The sequence below is a fragment of the Macaca nemestrina genome, chromosome 6 (genome assembly GCF_043159975.1).
Source record: "Macaca nemestrina isolate mMacNem1 chromosome 6, mMacNem.hap1, whole genome shotgun sequence".
Classification (NCBI taxonomy): Eukaryota; Metazoa; Chordata; class Mammalia; order Primates; family Cercopithecidae; genus Macaca; species Macaca nemestrina.
In genome coordinates this window covers 21572784-21595141 of record NC_092130.1, presented here as the reverse complement: position 1 = coordinate 21595141, position 22358 = coordinate 21572784, and the positions used below count along the sequence as shown (strand labels likewise).

The following is a 22358-nucleotide window of genomic DNA, read 5'->3' as shown; positions in this document are numbered from 1 at the left end:
CTGTCCCCTTCTGACTGTGGGGGGATTCTCAGGGGAATAAACTCTAGTTAAAAGGAATCACTAGGCTGGGTGCGGTGGCTCATGCCTGTAATCCTAGCACTTCGGGAGGCCGAGGCAGGCGGATCACGATGTCAGGAGTTTGAGACCAGCCTGGCCAACACGGTGAAATCCCGTCTCTACTAAAAATACAAAAATTAGCTGGGTGTGGTGGCACGCGCCTGTAGTCCCAGCTACATGGGAGGCTGAGGCAGGAGAATTGCTTGAACCTGGAAGGTGGAGGTTGCAGTGAGCTGAGACCATGCCACTGCACTCCAGCCTGAGCAACAGAGCAAGATTCCGTCTCAAAAAAAAAAAAAAAAAAAAAAAAAAAGGAATCACTAGAATTGTAGCACTGATTTCAAAGAGGTATACTCTAAGCCCTTCATTTTCAGATGAGAAACTGAGGTCCAGCGACCAACAATGACTAAATCTAGATCCTCTGATTGGGCAATGGAAGGACCATCAATACCCAAGTCTCTCAACTGGTTGCTTATCCACTGCTAACCCATGCAGTCTCAACACTTGCCTGGAATATTATTCTCTACTCCCCACTAAACCCACCATTGTACTTTTTTTTTTAATTGACAGCTTAAATACTTTAAGTTGTATAAATTCTGTGATAAAATAAAAGGGTTATGAGAGCCTAACGTACCTAGCACAGAGCTGCATCCATACTTAAGAGGAACTTGATTGGTCATTCAAACAATCTACTTCTGACTACACCACTCTCTGCCTTCTAGAACTTTGCCTGGAATTGTAAACTACCAATTTAATACTAGATTATATAAATATATTATGTAACTCTCTAATTTGCTTCATGGAAGCAAGTCATCTTTCCAAATAAAACACCAGATCCCACAAAGCCCGAGTTTAATTACCCATGGTACCTATCCCAGTGCTAGACACCCAGCAGGCAAGCCAACCAGTGCTCACTGTTTAGAAATTGGAGGAATTCAGAGGAGATATTAAAATAACAATTAGTTCTACAAACCAGAAGCAGGAGCCCCTCCCTGCTCCAAATCACTTGTTGGTAGAAAGGCAAAACAATCAAGCGCGGCTCTGGTCAAGAAAAAAATCTCAACCCACATTAAACATTATCACACATCGACCCTGCTAGTTTTCCTAGATTTGTATATAAAACACTAAAACAATTTTTAAAAAGACTTTTAGAGTAGGACAGGGCAAGGAGCACAAGAATAATAGTAAAATAATTTACTTTCTAAAAAGAGGGAGAGGAGAAAGGGCAAGAAACAATAAAGAAAGAGGAAGGGGGCAAATCAAATTCACAAGAAAGCCATGTGAACTTGGGGGCTCGCAGAAGGCAGAACTGAGTTCTGGAGCAATGAAGTGCCCCTTTCTTCTTTCCACCCCTCAGGGGGCGATCCATGAGTTAAACTGAACTACTCATTTGCAGAAGACTGGGTTGTTAGGGGAAGAGCACAAATTGGACTAAATTAAGCCAGCCTGATTTTCTCTGGCTCTTTAAAAAATTCTTTAGCTAAAAAAAGACTCTAAATAATGGCATTAGCTGCTAATCTAAAATGTTATCTACTTGTCCTAGCCTGGCGGCCTGCTTCCTGGGTGTGTTGGGCTATACAGCAAGGAAATGCAGAAGTGATAAAAGTCTACTTAAAATTAGAAGGCCTGGATCTTAGAGATGGCATAAACCTCAAGATCATGTGGTCTGGGGCAAAGACTTTGGATGGACAGGGATCCAGCTCTAAAGATGAGGCTAAACAGGTTAATTGTCTTGCCCTAGCACAGGCATGTATCCTTTACTTCATAAAGATAAATTCTACCTAGAATCCAGTGGCACCAATCACAAACATATACAACTGGAAGATGAAGGGAAGCCCTCTTACCTCTCTGAGTCTGTACATGCCAATTCTACCTGACCTTGGAAGGTAACAGCAACTGTTAAGGCACCCCCAGCACAAGACATCATGGCAATGTGAGCCTATCACCCTGATCGGATAACACCCTAGGATAAAAATGGTGGTATAGGCTAAATTATGGAAGATTAAGAAGGTAAGCCCTGGGGTTGGACTGTTTGGGTTCAAGTCCCATCTCTCTACCACTTGATAACTGAACCACTTATTTAACTTCCCCAAGCTTCAATTTCCTCATCATGAGAGGAATGATCAAACGAGAACAACATCATACACAATGGTAAGAATCCCACAGGGGTGCTACCAAACATTTATCATATTGCCTGGCAGGAACTAAGTGCTCAGTGAATGAATGTTAGCTAATGTTAGTCACACTCTGCATTTTCTATAGCTTTTTCTTAGATGTCCTCTGATCAAATTCTGATTCTATACAATGCAGGCCTTGACAAATGGCCTCAAACTTGGTTAATATTTTTCTGCTTCTACAAAAATAAAAGGCACTCATGTAATTTTATTCGATTGAAAACAACCATCATCACTACTACAATTACTATTACTACTTTCTACTACTATACCACCTGGCTTATGAAACCTCTCCTTTTTTTTTTTTTCTTTCTTTCCTCTTTCTGTCATTCTTCCCTCTCTCAAGATTGCGTATGCTCTCTTATTAACTAGGACTTTTCCTTCCTTCGTAAAAACAATACGGTATAGTTCAAATCCAATCTCTAGTCCTATCTGGCTGTGTAACCTTGGGCAAGCTTTTTAACCTCTCTGAAACTCATTTACTCATATGCAAAATTAGAATAACAGGAGTATTGAATACAAGGCTATTGTGAGGCTTAAAGCAATACCCATAAAGTGCCTACACATGATGAACCCTTAGCAAGTATGAGCTATTTCTCAATTCTCACATTATACAATGGATTTCTTGATTTGGGGCAGTATCAAATTCTCTCCCTGAATGAAAAGGCAGAGAAAATTGTGTGTGCCAAGTAGTCTGTATGAAAACCTAAATATAGAAGTAGTTTAGAATATTACAAAAAAAGGTTCACTTCCACAAGGCTCATTATTCTGAACATAGAACAGTCATGATAACAGCCCAATTTAAAGTCCACATCCAGGTACCCAACTGCTAATACAGTTGCATTTACTTGTTTTAAAAGAATATCTGCACAAATATTTTGGGAAACAGTTTGCACCAGGACAGGGTCATAGTTGTTTTATGACATAGCTACAACCAAGAGAAGTCTGAAAGCAGGGGCCAGACAATGAAGGAGCATGCATCCTCCACCCTCAGCTCCTGGCTGGACCCCCCTGACTCCTGGGACAGAGTGAAGAGGGGCTCCTGGCACACACAAGGCAGTGGCGCTGGAGGGACAGAGGAGGGAGGAGGACAAAGGTGTTGCATTAATGGTTTTTCCTTCCCATGACTTTCGTCAATTTTGTTATATAGAAACAGATCCTTTAAAGCAATTTGGATAAATCCAAGTTACATGCTAACCTCCCTTTGCTGTTCTCAAAACAGGTCAAGAAAGTAGGAAAGTGAGAAAAAACAGAGGGACCTTGATTAAGTGCAAGGCAGAAGCGCAAATGAATGATTTCCTGATGTGTTCTTATTCCATATTCAACGAAGTACACTTGGATTAAGAAGGCACAAGGTTTTACAGGAAGCTTCAGACCAAACCACCTTCTTCTCACAGGTTCAGTAATATTTAATGCCAATTTTGAGCTCCGCTTTGACTGCAATGACATGAAGCAAGGAGTCCGTATAATATTTACTCTTCCCATCTCCCAACTTCCGAGATAAGAAACAGAAAGAAAGATGGAAAAGGTGGAAGACACAGCCCACAAGACCTGGGACAGGGTGTCCTCGTGAGACTACTCTCTCCAGCAGGATGAAGACACCAGGCTGGCAGCAAAACTTGCCATGAATTTGATGCTTCTAATTTACAACCCAACAGTTTCAACAAAAAATGGAGTACAGGGGGCAAGGGGAACTTAGTCCACCTTTCATACCTGGAATATTCCAACTTGCCTAACAATTAGTTGGGTAGGCTGGGAAGTTCATCTCTGATTCGGCTTTATGAGAACTTTGATTCTATGACCAAATGCATACCCCTTGTTTGCTGCATAGAAAATACCAAGGCAGCAGCAGCACGAGCTAACAAGGGGTTTGTCTGAGTGGGTTACAGGCAGTAAGCAGTATACACAGAAGGCTTACAAGGAAGAACAGTCTCTGTTCTAGAAAGACAAACCCACCCAACTATCACAGTCTTAACTTTCTGCTCATCTGTATGGCCCCTCTAGAAAGAAAACAACACAAAGAAAATATCTAGATGGGTTAAACCAGTGTCATGGGAGCAGAGCTAGAAATGGAAATCTTTGTGTGGCCATATACAAATCAGTTACATTCTATAGGCTTTGGGCAGCTGCTCTCTGGCTATGAGACAAATATGTCTCGAAGTCTCAGTATCCTTATCAAGAAAAGAAATATGCTAAGAGTATCTACTCGTAGTGTAGAAAGAAGGGTGCGATGATCTATCTCAAGGTTTAGCACATTGCCTAGTATATGGTAAGTCTCAGTAAGTTAGGATGACTATATGCTTACAAAGCAAATGGGATGAATGAACCCTATGGTACATTGTAGCCCTAACATTGTTTTTATTCTAAACTTTGGTGAAGTGAAAGAGGGTGCTTGGAGCATGCTGGCTAAGAAACTGGCGCTCAGAACTGAGAACACAATGGCAGATTTGCCATGGCATCTATATAACAGGATGCACATGTTTTGTAATCTTGAGCTGATGCTGATGGTTGCCAGACAAGTCAACTGGTAGGTTAAAAGAACAATCACAGTGCTTGGACAGCACTGCACAATTAGAACTTAGTCATTTTTAAGGGGTTGCAGTCACACACAGAGATGCTTGAGAGTTGTAAATTCCTAGAGCTAGAAAAAACCCTTGGTGGTTCTAGGTTCTCCCAGCAAATCACTCTCTCTGGTGAATAGTCATTGAATAAGTCAAGAACCACCTTCACCTGGATTATGCTGCCATTGAATGATGTTCCTCGAAGATCAGGCTACAGTACTCTTTCTACAAAATAGCCACAGATTACACCCTTGCTAAAGTGTGAATAGGCTTTTTCTATACATCTTGTGACTTTGCATCTCCTCTTCAATTCCCAGCATACAATAGGACCTCCACACCATGGCAAGCCCAAGAAGACAAATTTCTAAACAGAAGCTCTCCCATTGCTTATGGGCCAAAGAATGGAAGTCATTCCAGTAGTAACTGTTGCCTCCTGGTAAACCCAAACCATCTCTTCCAGTTTCCCCAAATTCTGTAGACTGAAGCTGGCCCACCCAGAGAGGCACCACTAAAGTCTACACATTCTATTAGAAATTCAAGCATAGACAGTATCTTCAAGTAGATCAAGCTATTAGATATTAATGTTCAGACAACACCTACCTCACTCCAGACCAGCATGGTACCGAATATGACCTGTAACCCATCAAAGAAATTGTCCCCTATGATGATCACAGTCGCGCCTCCCGTCGTCCATCCTTCACTCGGGCTGATGGCTTTGATACAGGGAGTAGCTGCTTTTCAACACACATGAAAAAGAGAAGGAGTCTGCTGTTAGAACCAAACTTTAATGATGAAGACTTGAGAAAAAGGAAAAAAAAATCTTTTATCTTTTCACTAACAGAAAGTCCCTCAAGATCTCAGCATTTCCTAGCCACATTAGGACCTGAAACTTCAGGGTGCAACTTCAGTTTTTAAAAGCATTCTTTTCATTGTTTCTATTCAGATACATATATTTTACCCAAATCTTTATCAAACCTGAAACTTTATTAAAACACAAAGCAAATTTTAATTTGTGAATTGCTAAGGATTCTTTTTTATTAAAAATGGGTGACTTTCTGGAATATATTGGAAACCTTACAGAATTGCTTCATAGTTAAATATACCTCCTGAAAAGAAAACTTACATTTTTTTAGATAAACATTACCATCCAATAGGAAGCTAAGAAAGAGCGGAGCCTGGAGCAGGAAATGATTCTTGCTCCACGCCTTCTGTCTGAAACACTAACATTGCAACACGTCTCATTAAAAATCATTAAGATTTTTTTTTCAAATAAATGTCATAGATCCCATTTTACAGATGCGAAGAATGCAGGTCACTCGGGGTGAATTATGTAACCAAATAGCTGAGTCAGGGCTCAACCGCAGAGTTTTCCATGACCTTTGCTTTGCTCTCTTTCCCAGGCATAAAACCCTAGAACTGACTTTTTCAAAATTTCATATCTCTTTTCTTTCCATTATAAATGGCCCTTGGAGATGGGAAATAATTTGCAAATACTGTGATTCCAAATGGACTGGAGGTGGTTTGTTTAATGAGCATGGCATACTTTCAACAGAATTGCTGGGCATAAATGTCATTGTTGGATGGTTTTTAAAATCTCTCAGAGAGCACCTTCGTGCCACTGAGGACTTTTAACTCTACAATGTCATGCTCCTGTTCTCATGATTATTTTTATGAACAACAAGAAAGCAAAATCCTAAAGTAAGGGAGATACTGTTCAAGGAGAGAAAATAGGACCTTCATCTTTAATAAAATATTTATTAAGTATCCAAGACTGACTTTCCGAGCATTGAAGCCAATGAGAGCACTAGTTAATTTTAACGGGAAAAAAACTGGCAAAAAAATATTTGGACTTTGTCAAATTTGGCAAAATGTCACGCTTTAACTTTTGCAAGAAGGAAAGAAAATATTAAGTCCAGCCCGGTGGGACCATTGCTCACGTGCCACCACACAAACAAATAGAATGGGTTTGATTTTGATTCAAATTAATCTTAAAAATTTGCACAGAGAAATTTGGAAATATCCAAACTAAACATTTCATGTTGGCTGAACTCACAGCAATGCATTTACAACTAAAACTGGGCAGTTCAGATGACTTTTCTCTCCTCTACTTTCTCCCAAAAACAAAATAATTAATCAAGAAGATGTAAATGATTCGTGACTTGACTTGACATTTCTTGTCTGATTTTTTAACATACATAGAGGTTGTGATCAGTGTTCCACAAGCATAGGGCTTTTTCTTAAACAAAAGTGACCTTTAAAAGTAAAAAAAGTTTAAATCCATAATTAAGTACTCCCAAACTAGTGATAGAATATGATGTATGATTTGAAGCAAGTTACAAGAGAAATAAACTATATTTAACTACTAAAGTTCTAAAAATATATGCAGTTTGGAAACATTTTGTTAATGTCTCCAAACATCAATTCTTAATTTATAACTCAATCTATTTAGTTGCTGGAATGGAGTACAAAAGGTGTTACAATATCCCTAGTACTTCTGAGAAGAAGAGGATATTGGTTTAACTGAATTGGTCTTGAGAGTCCTGCCTGAGTCAAAGTATGGAATCCAATGGGGTCATTAATTACTGACCCTGAGATTACCCACACAGATTGCAAAATGGTCTTAGTGTTTATTATCAGTTTTAGCTTTGGAATTTCTGGGTTTTTTTTAATCACACATGCATATTTCTTTAGCTAAATATGGTCTCCTGCAGGCTTTCTCATCATTGCACAAACGGAGGTGGAAGGGGGTGTTTCTGCATCTTTGAGAAACCCTCCTACAGGAAAGGCCTTAAAATAGCATGACCAAGACCTGCTAGTTTTGAACTTGACCCCTTCCCTCTTTTTTCCACTTGTTATACGTAGGATACAGAAGTCACATGGGTGTACATGCATGTGTGTGTATGTGCTTTCAAACACTTCCCAAGGAAAGTTGCAATGTTTTCAAATACTGTGAGCAATTTTCCAGAAGCAAAGCTATATGTCAATGCCTCAGAGGCAAGAAAGAGCATCAAGCTTCCAGAGATAACCAGGTGAGGAAACAATATTTGACACCGTCTTCTCAGTTTTAGAGAAATAAAGCCTTGAGGGAAGAAGTACCCCAGGAAGAATGACACACCCCTCAGTCCATCCTACCTCTACACTCAGCACTGTCCACCATCCCTGCTTCGAGACTATATGCTATTCTTAGAGCAGGTAAGTCATTCAGACCTTTCTACGTTTAGACCTCTAAGGGTTCCAAAACTACTCCTATACATTTGTTTAGTCTTGAGGGGAAGCTCTGTGGCACCTCCCCACTAGTGAATTTGAAAAAACATGTAAAGGAATCATGAGCTATCCCAGAGAGAGAGGATGAGGAGGGGAAACTAGTACATTTAGTAACCGGAGGTCAAACCAAGTGTAGTGGCTCACACCTATAAACCCAGCACTTTGGGAGGCCAAGGTGAGAGGATCTCTTGTGACCAAGAGTTCAAGACTGGCCCAGGCAACACAGTAAGACTGTATCTATGAAAGGATTTTTAAAAACTAGCCAGGTGCAAGCCTGTCATCCTAGCTACTGGGGAGGCTAAGGCAGAAGGATTACTTGAGCCCAGGAATTCAAGGCTGCAGTGAGCTATGATTACACCACTGTACTCTAGCCTGGGGGACAGAGCGAGACTCTGTCTCTTAAAAAAATTAAATAAATAAATAAAAGAATGCTAAGTATCCAATGATGCATGAATGCATGGGATAGTCCCCATAAATGAAGAACCCCAAAATGTCAATAATGCAATGTAGAAAACACTGTGACCAGGAAAAGAGAATCAGGCCCAAGAGCTATTGTTAAGAATTCACAGACTCATGTAGACCAAGGCAAGACATACAAATGAATGCAGCAGCTCAGGCTGTCAGAACAAGCATGAGATGAATGGCCATTGACTCTCAACATCTATAATGCAATGGGAAGTGCTGGTGAATTGCACATGCCCCAGGGAAAGGTGGCAGCACTGCTCAGCTTCAGCCTTTGGTGGCCCCATAAAAATGTAGGCCTAGCATCGTCTGGGTTTCTAGTGATCTTTCCAAAGAAGCCAGGAAGCCACATTTTCATATCAAATTTTTCAATCTTTAAATGTTGGAAATGAATTCAGTATTTTTTTAACGTGTAGGCCAAACAAAATGTTTGTGGGCTGGCTTTAACTCACGGGCTGCTATTTTACATTGTAACCCTACTCATGACACACCTGCCAGGCTAGAAGCAGACCTGGAAATACTTGCAATTGTGGCTAAAACTATAGGTACCCAAATGTTCACTGCAGTATTGACAGCAAAAAATTCAGATGTCTAGGTGCTCCCAATAGGGGAGTGGTTAAAGAAATTATAGTATATTCATACTATAGAATACTAGGAGTGTCATTAAAATCCACAAAACAATTCTATAAACTGATATGGAAAGATTTCAAAATAGGCTAGAAAGTGAAAAAAAACAATTTGCAAACTAATGAACAGTATAATTAAGTTTATTTTTAAATAATATATATGAACCTGTGTATGCACTAGTATGTGTATGCATGCAGTTATATGTGAACAAGTATGATGGACAAAGGCCTGGAAGGAAGGATATGCATAACTTTCCCCAGACGGTCCTTATAAAAAGGACTAGACTGCGGTTGACAGAAAAGGAGGACTATTAACATGTATTCCCTATATATCTGTAGGATTTAAATGTTTTCAATGTGTACAAATTAAGGTACTATGTAATAAGAAAAAAATTAAGTAGCAGCAAAACATTTGATTCTATGAGAGAGAACAGTTGTACTTTTTAGAGCAAAATTACATTTTAAAAAAGCAAAATAAAACAAACAAACAAAACAGCTGTGCTGACCCTGAGCCTCCTCTTCTCTCCTCATTTTGGATATGTTTTCTCTGAGAAAACTCAGACAACATCCAAAGCAGCCAAGGACTTGTTTCTTACATTTGGGATACCCGGAGAGAAACAGAAAGAAGACAGGGGAAAATCACTTTTAATAGTCACAGTGGATGGATTCAGTGGAATTTGACTGTGAAAAGATTTATGAAAGAGTTCAATTCAGCACAGGGATGTGATAATCAATACAACTCTATCTCCAAGAAAATATTATGGAATGTGGGGGCGATATTTGAATAGAAAACCACTTTTACCAGCACATTTTTGATTTAATTAATACAAGATTCTTTCTTCCTCCCCAGTGAATTTTCACAATCTTAAGTATCCGCAAGGCCAGTGAGCCAATTTCTGGCTTTAAAACTCATTAAAAATAAAAGTTTAGGGTTGGGGGTGGGGTTTGCCTCTTTTTTTAAATCCCTTCCCCCACCCCTCACCAGCCACGAAAGTAGAGGAGATTTTCCTTCCTTCAAACTATGACAATAACATGATTACCCTACCACAGTTTAGCATAATGGCTCTGAAATGCTCATGGCACATTGCAGAGTTAAAGTGGAAATTATTAGGTAGCTCTTCTTTGTTATAATAATGATCACTCCACAAATAAAAGCTCTTCTCCCAAAGGTACTGCAAGGCACAAAATGCTAATTCTGAAGATTATGTGTGTGCTTTTATTAAATATTACTATGCCCTGCCTGTTTGAGGGCTTCTCTGCTCTGATTGTTTTATGAGTACCATGTTAATGTCATTCCCATCTTGCTAGCAGCAGGCACACATTTTAGCGTTTGTATGAGAGTTGATCAAAGGCCACGTGCTGGGGGAATTGCTGAGAAAACACGGACAAGCGATAAAAATCTAACAGATTAATTGGTTTAAATTTCATTTCAGGGTGTTGAACTTTGGCTCAGGACTCTAATACTACACCATGAGTCAGGGCCTAATTACCAGATTTCCAATTTGCTTCTTGAACAATCGTTGTGGAGAGAAGGAAAAGAGAGGGAAGAATAAAGAAAGAAAGAAAGAAAGAAATCGTTCAGCTCCAGTACGTATTTAACAACATGCTACGTGCAGACAATTGCACCGGGGGACATTTGCTATCACCTGCTCTATCTCCTGAGCATTTATATTTCCTTCGAATAGCCACAGAAGGCAGAAGAAATCACAGATGCCCTCGGTAGTTTAAAATTTCCTGATTTACAGAATAAGTGTTACATGATTCAAGTGCCTGCACACTCGCACTGGGAGCATCAGTCTCTTTATTAGCAAGGTGAATTTATAAGCTGGAATCGCACTTTAGCCTCCAATAGAAATGATCTATTTCATTGATAGAAAGCAAGGGCCAGGAGAGCCATGTTTACCTCGGGGTTTATGGGTGGCCTTGGGAATAAGGGTTAATTGAGCTCAGAGGTGCCTGCCCATTGAGGTGAATTAGTGGTGTGTGCAGCTATCAGCAGGGCCCTAGGGCTGCTCTTATTTTTCCTTCTGAAATCTCTCTGTGCTGTGATCAATACCTCACTTGTTTGGGGTAGCCATATAGATGACCCAGGTTCAGCATTTATCATATCTTATCCCCAAAATGAGGCTTTTGTGACAATCAATGCGACATTATGAAAGACTAATTCGAGATATATTATTTGGCTTCTTTCTCCATTCCTGTATCTGAATACACTGGAGAAACAACACTCTATCCGTTGATAAAACGTGCAAATTTAGAAATGTTCTAATCTAAATCTAAATCTCAGGGTGATATAAGGTTCTTTTCCATTCCCATTACATATGGCGTATGAAAACATGCATACTGTCCTTTTCCAGAATTCTGTTAACCAGAACTCTCTATTAATGAGCATTTCTACAAAGCAGACCACTGACGCTTACGATGGAGGTGAAAATGCTGGCATTCGCCTTTACTGGCTTCTGAGTAAAGACAGAAATGGGAAATTATGTTAAGTTGATTTTAACATTTGGAGTATGACTATATTTGAAAATGGGCAAAAGCTCCAGTTGTTCAAATTCCACATCTAGCACTCACTGCAGCCTCAAAACAGTCTCTTACCTTCTTTAAGTTGTAGTTTCCATATGGGCACTCACCTCATAGAATTCCAGCAAAATACACAGAAAATGCCTACTTGTGTTTTGTGGTTTTACTGTGTACCACATAGTATGCTAGTTGCTGGTATAATAATTATTATCATCAGCTCCCCATTAACCAGAGTTTATTTATGAGAATACCCTATACTCTCATCAGTTCAGATTATGTAGTTTATTGTAAGACTTTCCTAAGAACTCCCAGTTCAGCTGCTTGCTAACATATCCAGCTAAATGTACTGAGTAGGTGGAACTGGCAACAGTCCCTCCAAAGTAGAATGTTTTTTTTAAGGATCTCATTTGCCTGGAATGAATATTAATGGGAAATTTTTCAGAAATGAGGAATTGACTTTAATGTTATTGTCCCAAATTTTTGAGACTTGGCAGAAAACGTAAAACCCATGAGCTTAGCTCATTTCTACGGGATACTTGTGACCTCGTAAAACTCAGGCTTTTCTCCCTTTTATCTCCTTAATTTTGGTGATGTTGTACTTGGGAGAAACTGTTTGAAAGACTATTGAGGGCACAAAATATTCCACTTGGACTCAGTGCACAGATCTGAATGCTTGTTTTTGCTGGTGTGTGTGTCTGTGTTTTTTGTTTTTGGTTTTGGTTTTGGGTTTTTTTGAGTGAATGATGACCTTCCTGCTCACAGCTCCTTAGCACTACAACCTGCCTTCTTGATGCCTTCTTTGATCCTGAAACTAGCAGCTACTGGACAGAAGGGGACAAACAGAAGGTTTTCTTCCAGCTGGAAGACTGGACCTCTGTATTTTCACCATGCACAGGAGGCAAATCTATTCTTTGTTTATCCATTCTCCAACTGCATGCTTTAGAAATCAGAAGCAGTTAGAATGCCTGACCTGAACTCTGGTACCAGAGTATACAAACTTCACTTTCAGAATGCTAACTCCAAATAAACAAATAAACTCAACCAATAAACAAACAAACAAATTTGACAGCTTCCTCACGCAAGGTATAGCAGTCTTTATAACACTTATGCTGTTGCTTTAACTTGTGTTACTGGGGATTTTTTTCTGCCTTACTTTATTTTCTTCAGTAATTGCATTATGTAGTTAAGCATTTTATTGTTTATTAGGGTTTTTATTTCACTTTGTTATTTGTCTGCACTTATTGCCCTGTCCACTAGCAAATCTAGATAATACTTGGCAAAGATTCATGTATTATATATGAAAAAGAGTCGTGTGTGTGTGTGTGTGTGTGATGTTTGTCACTTTAAGGAGAAATGTAACCCATGATATAGAGATTTCTCCATACTAGATGCAATTAAACCTATTAAATATTAAATGAGGAGATTGAGAATTTCAAGTGTTTTTCATCCTTTATTCCAAAGTGACTTCATTTGGCAAGAATGCCCTTTGCTTTGACAGTATTAATGGCTCTCACAGAAAAGAAGAAAAGGAAGAATTCACAGGCACTATGTGGAAATGTAGCTCCAACGTCCATCTACATTAAGGCAATGTTAGCTTAGTGGTAAATATCTAGATGTACCTAAACTTAGCAAAATAGTGTCTAAGTTCCAATTTATGCCATTTGCTAATTATAGACTAAGCCCAAATTATATTCTCTTCCTATTTTGCAGCTTTCTTATTTTATTCTGAATCAGCAAAATTTCTCAACAATCAATGGACATAGCACCTGAGCAAGGGAAGGACAAAAATGCTGGTGCAACAACTCTAATTCAAAACATTCCAGGCCAAGCGCTTTTGGATTCCTGAGTTTGTCTGTCGGAGATCCGGAACTGTGTGCAGGTTCATTACACAGGGTTATTTGACAATTTAGCAGTAAGAAATCTTGACATTTTGATGTACCTGTAACTTCTAAATTGCACTTGAAAGACTTGTTGAAGGCTTTTTGATTTAATGACACACAACATAGCATTGTTTCATAATATGCAAAAATTGTTTGTTAACTACACTACAGCTCAGAATTTTATAACTCAAAGTGTGACTACACTGTTTTCCACCTCACGTTTGATCTGCCAAATCCAAAATTAAAACGTACAAAATATTAATCCTAGAGCAGCTAAAGGCAAATATTGTCATCAGTTCTTTGGGTTTTTTCCTCCGCTCTTATTCTATGATTGTCAGTCACTCCATTGCAAAGCAATGGGGAAAAATTGTCATGGAGGGTAAGAGAATTTTCAAAATGAATTATTCATGGATCCAATTGTGATATTTGTTGCAACAATAGTAAATTCACTTGCCTCTGATTATACAATAAGTAAATAACTCTCTTCTTCCTGACAAGGAGAACTTTCGTGCACAAAATTATTTTTAGTCCAATTCTCCTTATTGTCCTGTTGTAAGAAAAGTTTGGGAAATGAAAGCCAAGGGGAAAAAAGGAAATGAAAATAACCTTCCAAAAATGGACACCCAATGTTGTGAAAAGGAGAAACAATTTTCAGGTTAAAAAAATATGCAACTGCTTCTTCAAGGACTATTCAAGTCTTTATTCACAAGCAATCTTCCTGGGCCTGGAAAATCATAAAGTCAAATATGAGCAAGTCTAGTGGAAAATCTGTGACGTTAATCTTGGCTGGAGTCGTATTTTTAACAGGCCTTGAATGTGTGTGCCGGATTATCCAGATGGCCATACAGGAATCGGCCTGATAGGATTAAACCTTTATGCTGAACTCTGCTCCATCTGTTCGCCAAGGTTTGCCTTTCCTTATCTGAATATGAATTTTTAGCCTCCTTATGTCTGGAGGCAGGACCAAATTCAGCAATAAAAACATAGATGCATGCAGATAATTTAACATTTCATTAGTTACTCTCAGTTCATATTACCTTGGTCTTTTTCTAGGAAATATTTCTGTTATGAATTTTGCTAAGAAGAAAATTTAAAACATGTAGAATCTACTTTTTTTTGTTCCTATTATTTTGTTCTTTCTCTTCCTATTGAATTCTAGGAATCATTCAATTCACTACTATAATAGGGGCTTACACTGATGTTTGCCCACAAAGATAAAAAAGACATGGTATCCTCTTAGCAGAATTTGACTGTAAGATTAGATGATGTATAATTCCAATTGGATGAATGATCCAAGCAGAAGATATTCATGTGTGTTTCTTCTTTTTTTCTATTACAAGAGGATCGGTATTAGTCATCACTTAACAAAATTAGCTACAACACTGTTTCTATAATTTTCATTAAGATTTCTATGTTTTTAAGGAAGCGTGTTTTGTTTTGTTTTGGTTTTTTTTTTTTGTTGTTGTTGTTTTTTGTTTTTTGCTGGGGCAGGGATAGGGCTGTGGAGGCAGAAGCTATAATTCCAGCTTCAACTGGAGTGAAAAAGGCAGACATTTGTTTTGTCCTCCATGCATATATCCCTAGAAGCAGTGAAGTCACTTATTGATCAGCTGGAAAAGTTGGCTTATGGCAGGCAGGTTTCAGGAAAAAGGCCAGTGAGTTGCCAATAAGCCAGAGCTTGGTAGATGGCTCTGGGTTTCAACTCTATGACAAAGACAAAGGGAGGGCTCTGACTACCAGGCACAGTGGAGAGGGCCAGTGACAAATTTCCCAGGCAAACAAGGTGTGAATGAAAGAAAAAGTTGCATGAGAAGGATCTTTTAGAATCCCTCTTGCGGGCTGGTTTACAGCAATATAATCATTAGATGTGCTCAGTGTGTCCACGATGGAAACCTCAAGAGATGGCCGCCTGTGCGCCCTTGGCCCTAAGAAGAGAAGATCCCTCCAGCAGTCTAGCAGGATTCCATGGGCTTCCTTCTCATAGTACCCTCACTCACACTGGCTCTTGGCTCTATGCTGTCGTGAATGTAGGAGTCAAGCAGCTCATCAAATAATTTAGGCTTTTTTCACTCACAAGTACAGTTATTATACCTAAATAGTACCCTTAACTGAACATTCAGGGGACAGAGAACAGTCAGATTTCCCATGTAAGCTTAAGATGACTTATGCTTATGGCCAAGAATGTGCACATAAACATTTTGTAAAACACACGTTTTAGGCTCCTGAAATTGACAAGAATTCTAGCCAGGTAGTAAGAAGTGGTTCCCGCTTTGGAAGTAGATGAGCTTAGGTGATGAAGCCTACTATAAGTCATCTCTTGTAAGATGGGCAAGTTCACACACACAGCCCTACTGTCTATCCTCTACATTCTATCCTAAATGAGGACAGCTGACTGGATGTGTGATCCCATTACTTAATCTGCTTTTGCTTTGCCCATTACAGTAGCTACTAGCTATATACAGCTATTTACATTTAATTTTCAATTAATTAATATGAAATAAAAATTATTTCCACAGTCATACCAGCCACATTTCAAGTAGTCAATAGTTATAGCGGCTAGTAGCTATCATATTGGACAGCACAGAGATAGGACACTTCCATCATCACAGGAAGTTCAATTGGATACCACTGATCTCAGGATCAAGTTTTCATAACTCAGCCTATAACTGATAAAGACTAATCAGAGCTGCAATATATGGGGTTCCCTCCATAGACTAGGAACTGTGCTAAGAACAACAATTAATTTCTAATCCCTCCAACGAGGATCACAAAATCAAATGCTCACAGGGCTAGGCAGGAAGGTAAGTCAATGAAATGGGATGAGGCAATGCAATGGGATTGGTGGGGATTGTGGCTAAATGGAGAGTATGTGCTTCATCCAAAAGTAAGATGATTTCTGAGTTTGCCCTACCTGTTGCCATTTGAGAATGTGGATCCAGCACTACAAGCTCTTCTGATTATAAGAGACATTTGTAAATCCAGGTTTTCATATAAAATCTCTATTTTTAATTGCCAGCAACTAATACATAATTTCTTTCTTTCTTTTTTTTTTTTTTTTTTTTGAGATGGAGTTTCGCTCTTTTTGCCCAGGCTGGAGTGCAATGGCACAATCTTGGCTTACCGCAACCTCCGCCTCCTGGGTTCAAGCAATTCTCCTGCCTCAGCCTCCTGAGTAGCTGGGATTACAGGCATGCGCCATCATGCCTGGCTAATTTTGTATTTTTAGTAGAGATGGGGTTTCTCCATGTTGGTCAGGCTGATCTTGAACTCCCGACCTCAGGTGATCCACCAGCCTCGGCCTCCCAAAGTGCTGGGATTACAGGTGTGAGCCACTGCACCCGGCCTAATACATAATTTCTTAAGGTGCCATGCAACCCAAACCTAAATATGGCTGAAGGCTGGATTCAGTTCATGATCTACCACTGTGCAACTTACATAAATCCTTGGAGGGCTCAGATTTATCTTTTACTGATTAATTATTAACTTCTGCAATCATAGAACTAATACTGTTACTGACTTACCAAACAACAAACACAATCATGGCCAATTTTGCTCCTGATCTTTACGTCTTCTCCCAAAACACATGGAAGTCCCCCAGTTGGCCTTTCTTTGCTATGCAGAAGATTTTCTATATGCAGTTTGGGAGATGAGCTCCCTGTTCCTGAAGGATTTTTATTGTCATCATGCAAGACAGCATAGATAGTGACTTTTTAAGAAAACCATGTTTTGAATGTGAGCAGCATTTTGAAACCAACCTTGCCCAACCTTTAATAATGCACAAGTCCTGCTTTGTGCTTTTCAGAATAGTTCTGCTTATATTTCTCTCCACAACCGAAGCTGCCATTGCTAACGTTATTTCGGTGAGCTTTCATTATTCAGAGCCTTATCATTTTGAGCCAGTTTCCTCTCCTCCCTGACACATTCAGTGACACTGCAATCCAGCGTTTGTTACAGCACAGATGTTTCCGTGGTGATGATCTGTGATGTCATAAGCAAAGGAATATGTATCATTGACTTTGCCCACATAAGCCATGAAAAGAAGAGTGGGAAGTTCACTTTCATCTCAACTCCATGATGTACTGACTCAACTTCCTCAAAAATTACTCTTTGGGGTCTGGGCTGTTCTGTCTGGACATCAAAGAGCAAATACTTACAGTTGCCTGTTTGTGATTCATTTCTACTACATAGTTATTAGTTATATGCAAAGTCCAGTCTACCTATCAAAACTCAGATTAACCTTCCTCAAATACCAGCTTTCAAAACTTAGCCAGCAGGATCAAGTCCACCCTCACGATTCTGGCCCATTCTCCCTTTCCAGTCTCATTTTCAGCCTCAGCAGCAGTTAAGAGCACCAGCTCTGGATTCAGGGGGCCTAAGCTAGCCCACATTTCAGCTTCACCATTTACCAGCTTGGGCAAATTACTTCACTTTTTGAAAGCCTCAGTTTCTACCACTTTAACTGAGGATAATAGTTATAAGATAGCCCACCTTATAGGGTTGTTGTAAGGTTTGAATGAGTTAATCTATGTGAAGAGTTCAGTACAGAGTGGGCAAAAATTGTGAGTTGATAAAGAGGAGGAGGAAGAAGAGAAGTTGCTGTAGGAGAAGGAGAAGGAAAATAGGGAAGAAGAAAAGAAAGATGGTAATGACCAGCTTCCCAAATCCACTGTCTCCAAACAGCCTTTGCATGTTCCCAGCATATTTTTTATGAAGGATATACCACTTACTTCCACCACCCAAATAGTTACTTGCCAAAAAGATCCATCTTTTGCATGAAGGTGTCTCTTTCCATCCGTCTACAAAGCACTAACCCTTTAGCAAACTCTTCCTGTCTTTCCCATTTATTATTTACTGCACTTTTTCTTGAACTCTTATCTTGATATATGCGTGCGTGTGTGTGTGTGTGTGTGTGTGTGTGTGTGTGTATCTGGGCATGTGTATACATAGGCAAATCACCCCAACTAGTCAATGCATCCCTTGAAGACAGGTACCTCATTCATTTACAAACTGGGTAGACAGTACTCTGCACTCAACCCATACCTGACAATTCACTAGCATTGTTAAGTTTTTAAAGGGCTTTACCATACATTATCTTAAGTATTCTTAATATCAACCTTGAGCAGTAGGCAAGCAGACCATATTCCTCATTCCACTTTACAAATGACATAGCTGAATCTTGGGGATTCAACTGGACTTGAGACTTTGAGAATCCATGTTGATTGATATAGTCAAATATTTAAAACACCCAAACTACCCTTTAATTTGGTGTTTATCTGAAATTTCTGTTCAGTTTGGCTAAAATATTCACTTCAATCATACAAATACAGCCAAAGTCCCATAAAATATTAAGTTGTGCAATTTCTTATCCCCAAGATAGAGGGTGGATATTTATTAACTTTACAGAATATTACTACTCTATTTCCAAGTAAAGTTATTTTCCCCCTAAGACTCAGACCCTCATATGAATTATAGTAAAATCTCTCTCCACCTTCTTCTATTTCCAAGTTCAGAAAATGGCATCCTAATATAATAGCACAGGTGCCAATTTAAACACAGGAACATCGAAAATACTGCCAAACTTCCAGGCTTAGAAGCTTTTCTATTGTTACATGTTGGGCTGCTAAACACACACTGAGTATGAACATCTAATACAAACGATAGCAACACTATGAGAAACATTTTTAAACTATTGGGCAGTTCCTTTTAACTTTCATTTTTAATCTGGACATTGTCCATTCCAAAGGTCTTCACTATAGAATGTTGCACGTATCATGAAAATAATAAAATTTACTAACAAATAGACTATTCTAAAATAGTACCTTAACACTTTCCCCTAACTTTCTTTTTCTTTTAAACAGCAAGGATTGGATTCCACAGGCCTTTAGCTAACCAAATCAAGGAGAGTTTCTAGGATTCTGCCAAAGTTAAAAGGTAGAGGAATATGAGGTTTGACTTTATAGATTTGTTGCACATAATAGTTACTGGAAAAGCACAGCTGGTTTGATGATTCCGCCAGAAGATTTTGGCAAAGAAAGACCAAAGATATATTTTCCTCCTCTATCAAGAAATGATCCAATACATTGGAACTGGCTGGATAATACACCAACCCACGGATAATACATCCAATGGCATTTGCCTCAGGCCCAGCACATAGTAGGTGCTCAGTGTCTGTTGGCTTCTCCAGCTATGCTCAAAAGAGAAATACACACACACAAAATAAAGAATTAAATATCTCAATTTGTACCAACCATGTTCATTTTAATCATCATTCTTCTAAATAGCAGCCCAAGTACATCGCTCTCTGTTCATATTCAACATATGCACTATCTTGAAATTTTTATTACTTTGCCCCAAGGTCGATGAAAGAAACTGAAGGGTTGAGAAGAGGCCTCAAATCTGACACTGTCTATGTCCCTGTTCCATGGGTCTCCTGCTGCATTTCTCCCCAGAACTGTGGATGAAAAATGTGGGTTTGAACAACTGGTGTCCTGCTGATTGCAACTGTCAATTAAATAAGCCAGCAACACAGGAGCATATGTTCGCATATAAAATATTGATTAATTTCACAGATTGGGATAAAAATATATTAGTACTTGGGTTCTGCTTTCATGCTTAGTGTTCAGCTAGGCACTCAGTTCATTCAGATCTATTTCTGCACCCTGTGGGCTCAAGAGTGTTACTTTTGTGTTTCGCTTTTTTCTTTTCTTTTCTTTCTCTGGTTACCTATGTTAGTGCTTCTGTTATAACTGACCGGCAGCATACGTTTAAGCAGGATTTTAATTACTAGGTCATCTCCCAGCCGACTTGCCCATGGCAGGCCGGTAGAAAAGCCACAGTCCTGCAATCCATGCCTCAGACTTTCTCTTGTGTCCCTCCAGGTAAATCTCTTTTTTTCGAGGATGCTAAAATCATGCTGATGGCATCATATTCATCTGATAAGAATGATGACCACCTAATTTCTATAAAGTTTCATTTCTGTCCACTGAGTATTTCAAGTTGCAGGGCTGGCACAGGGAGTTTGAGATGGGGTGCCTGATAGTGTGACGTGATACCAGGACTTTTTATCTTAACCCAGAAAAGCACCTTCCCATATATCACTGCACATGCCAACTAACTTACCCTTGGGATTTAGCATAGATCTGGCTTTTCAATTTGCCTTTGAGTAATGTCGTCAATTTGTTTCAATTGAAGCAGGTATTATATTACATGCTCAAATAGCAGGAGAATTTCTCTCCACCTCTGAAGTCCAGTGTGGAGGGGAGATTAGCACTGACTAAACAATAAGAAAAAAAACAGTGGTGAGGACCCCTTGTGTCAGCTACTTGGAGATCCAAAAGCTGTGGATAAAAACCTAACTTTGGCCACGACCAAATCCTTAAAGGATGGCCTCAGTTTCCCAAATGTGTTAAGTAAAATTAATAATACTAGTGCCCTCCCATGGCTGTTAAGAGCATTAAAAGAGATCATACAAAGTACTTAGCACTGAACTTGATGCAGAGCAAGTACTTAACGACCGCTATCATAACAGTAACGCCATCATCACCCAAAACACTGTTCTAAATGCTACCATTTTATGGACAATGAGTTCTATTAGCCCATGATTAAGAAACTGCAATGGAACCACATCTCAAAGAGTAAACAACCTATGGAAATTTTCCAGGTTTAGTTTCTCAAAAATGGATCTCAGACCTAACCTACTTTCCCTATTTGCCCTCCCTACAGCTTCTGATGTTTTATCCCCACATGGAATTTTCAATATGCTTTCCCCTCTCGTGGTCATTCTCATTGAAAATTTTAAAAATTTCCCTGATTCTTCAGACTTGGCTGAGTCCCCCAGTTTTAAGCTCTCTTAGGAGTCTGTATTTGTACCTTATAGCACTTAACCATCATTGCAGTTTAAATCATTCCGTGTGCCATTATTTGTCTAATATCAGCACATAAATACACTCACATGACAGTCTACCTCATAATGCTAACAACTGTCCCTGCCTTATCACCTCTGTAGCCCTATTGTCTGATATAATTGGCAGTCAGTCAATAAACATGTGTTAGTGTTAAATAGATGAATGATTGAATGAATAAGCAAATGAACCAAAGAGGAATCGTTGGTGTTATTAAGATGTTAAGGAACTGTACAGAGTAGCTGAAAAGTTACAAATTCATCCAGAAGTTATGAACAATTGCCACTACACCCATGATGGGCTTCTTAGGTTGACAACTGGTGGCTATGTGGAGTCCCATTTCCTGGGTCAACCTAGCCCCCATTTCAACAGCAGGCACTCCATTCTCTTGGGGGTTAAAATTAGCACCAGTAAGCTCCCCTTTTAGTGGGCTCTAATCGTGCAAGGACCCAGGTGGATCTTGCTGACAGATGTTAAGGTTAGAAGGAAGGGTAGCAGCCAGATGAGAAAACAGAGCCACCCCCTTCCGGAGGTACCAGGACTTCCTGCCTTTAGGCCCGGTGGTTCCTGCCTGCCTGCCCCACCCCCATGCATCAGTTTCAACACAGTTGCTGCTCTTTCTGTCATTTGAACTCAAATTGTATCTCAGAAATTGATGGGCGATCCTGCCCTTGACAACACAATGTCAGCCTTGCTCAGTGTCCAGCTGGTTCCGTATATATTATCATAATGTGCTGCCTGGGTGGACCCTGGCTGATTTTCTGTCTTGATGCAAGTCCTCTTTCCAAACTAATTTCTGCTCTCTGACGTGCAGACACCACTTGTTTAAAAATAAAAAACAGCAGCTTGGGAGTTTTATTTTTTTTAATCCTGTTAGGATATTTAAGTCTATTCTAATGGTAAACTGAGC

General features: G+C 39.4%; 1 protein-coding gene across 13 annotated transcripts in view; it reads right to left on the bottom strand.

The window, feature by feature from the left end:
* LOC105482354 (EBF transcription factor 1) overlaps nucleotides 1–22358 on the bottom strand; it is a 411036-nt gene that overhangs the window by 96604 nt on the left and 292074 nt on the right. For 7 of the 13 annotated variants that reach the window (XM_024792977.2, XM_011742391.3, XM_024792979.2 and 4 more), the window contains exon 9: nucleotides 5393–5523. In XM_024792977.2, the coding sequence (XP_024648745.1) occupies nucleotides 5393–5523 (131 nt within the window). Of the gene's footprint in view, nucleotides 1–5392; nucleotides 5527–22358 lie in introns of all 13 variants that reach the window. The other 6 variants (XM_024792976.2, XM_011742390.3, XM_024792978.2 and 3 more) reach the window with 1 other exon arrangement.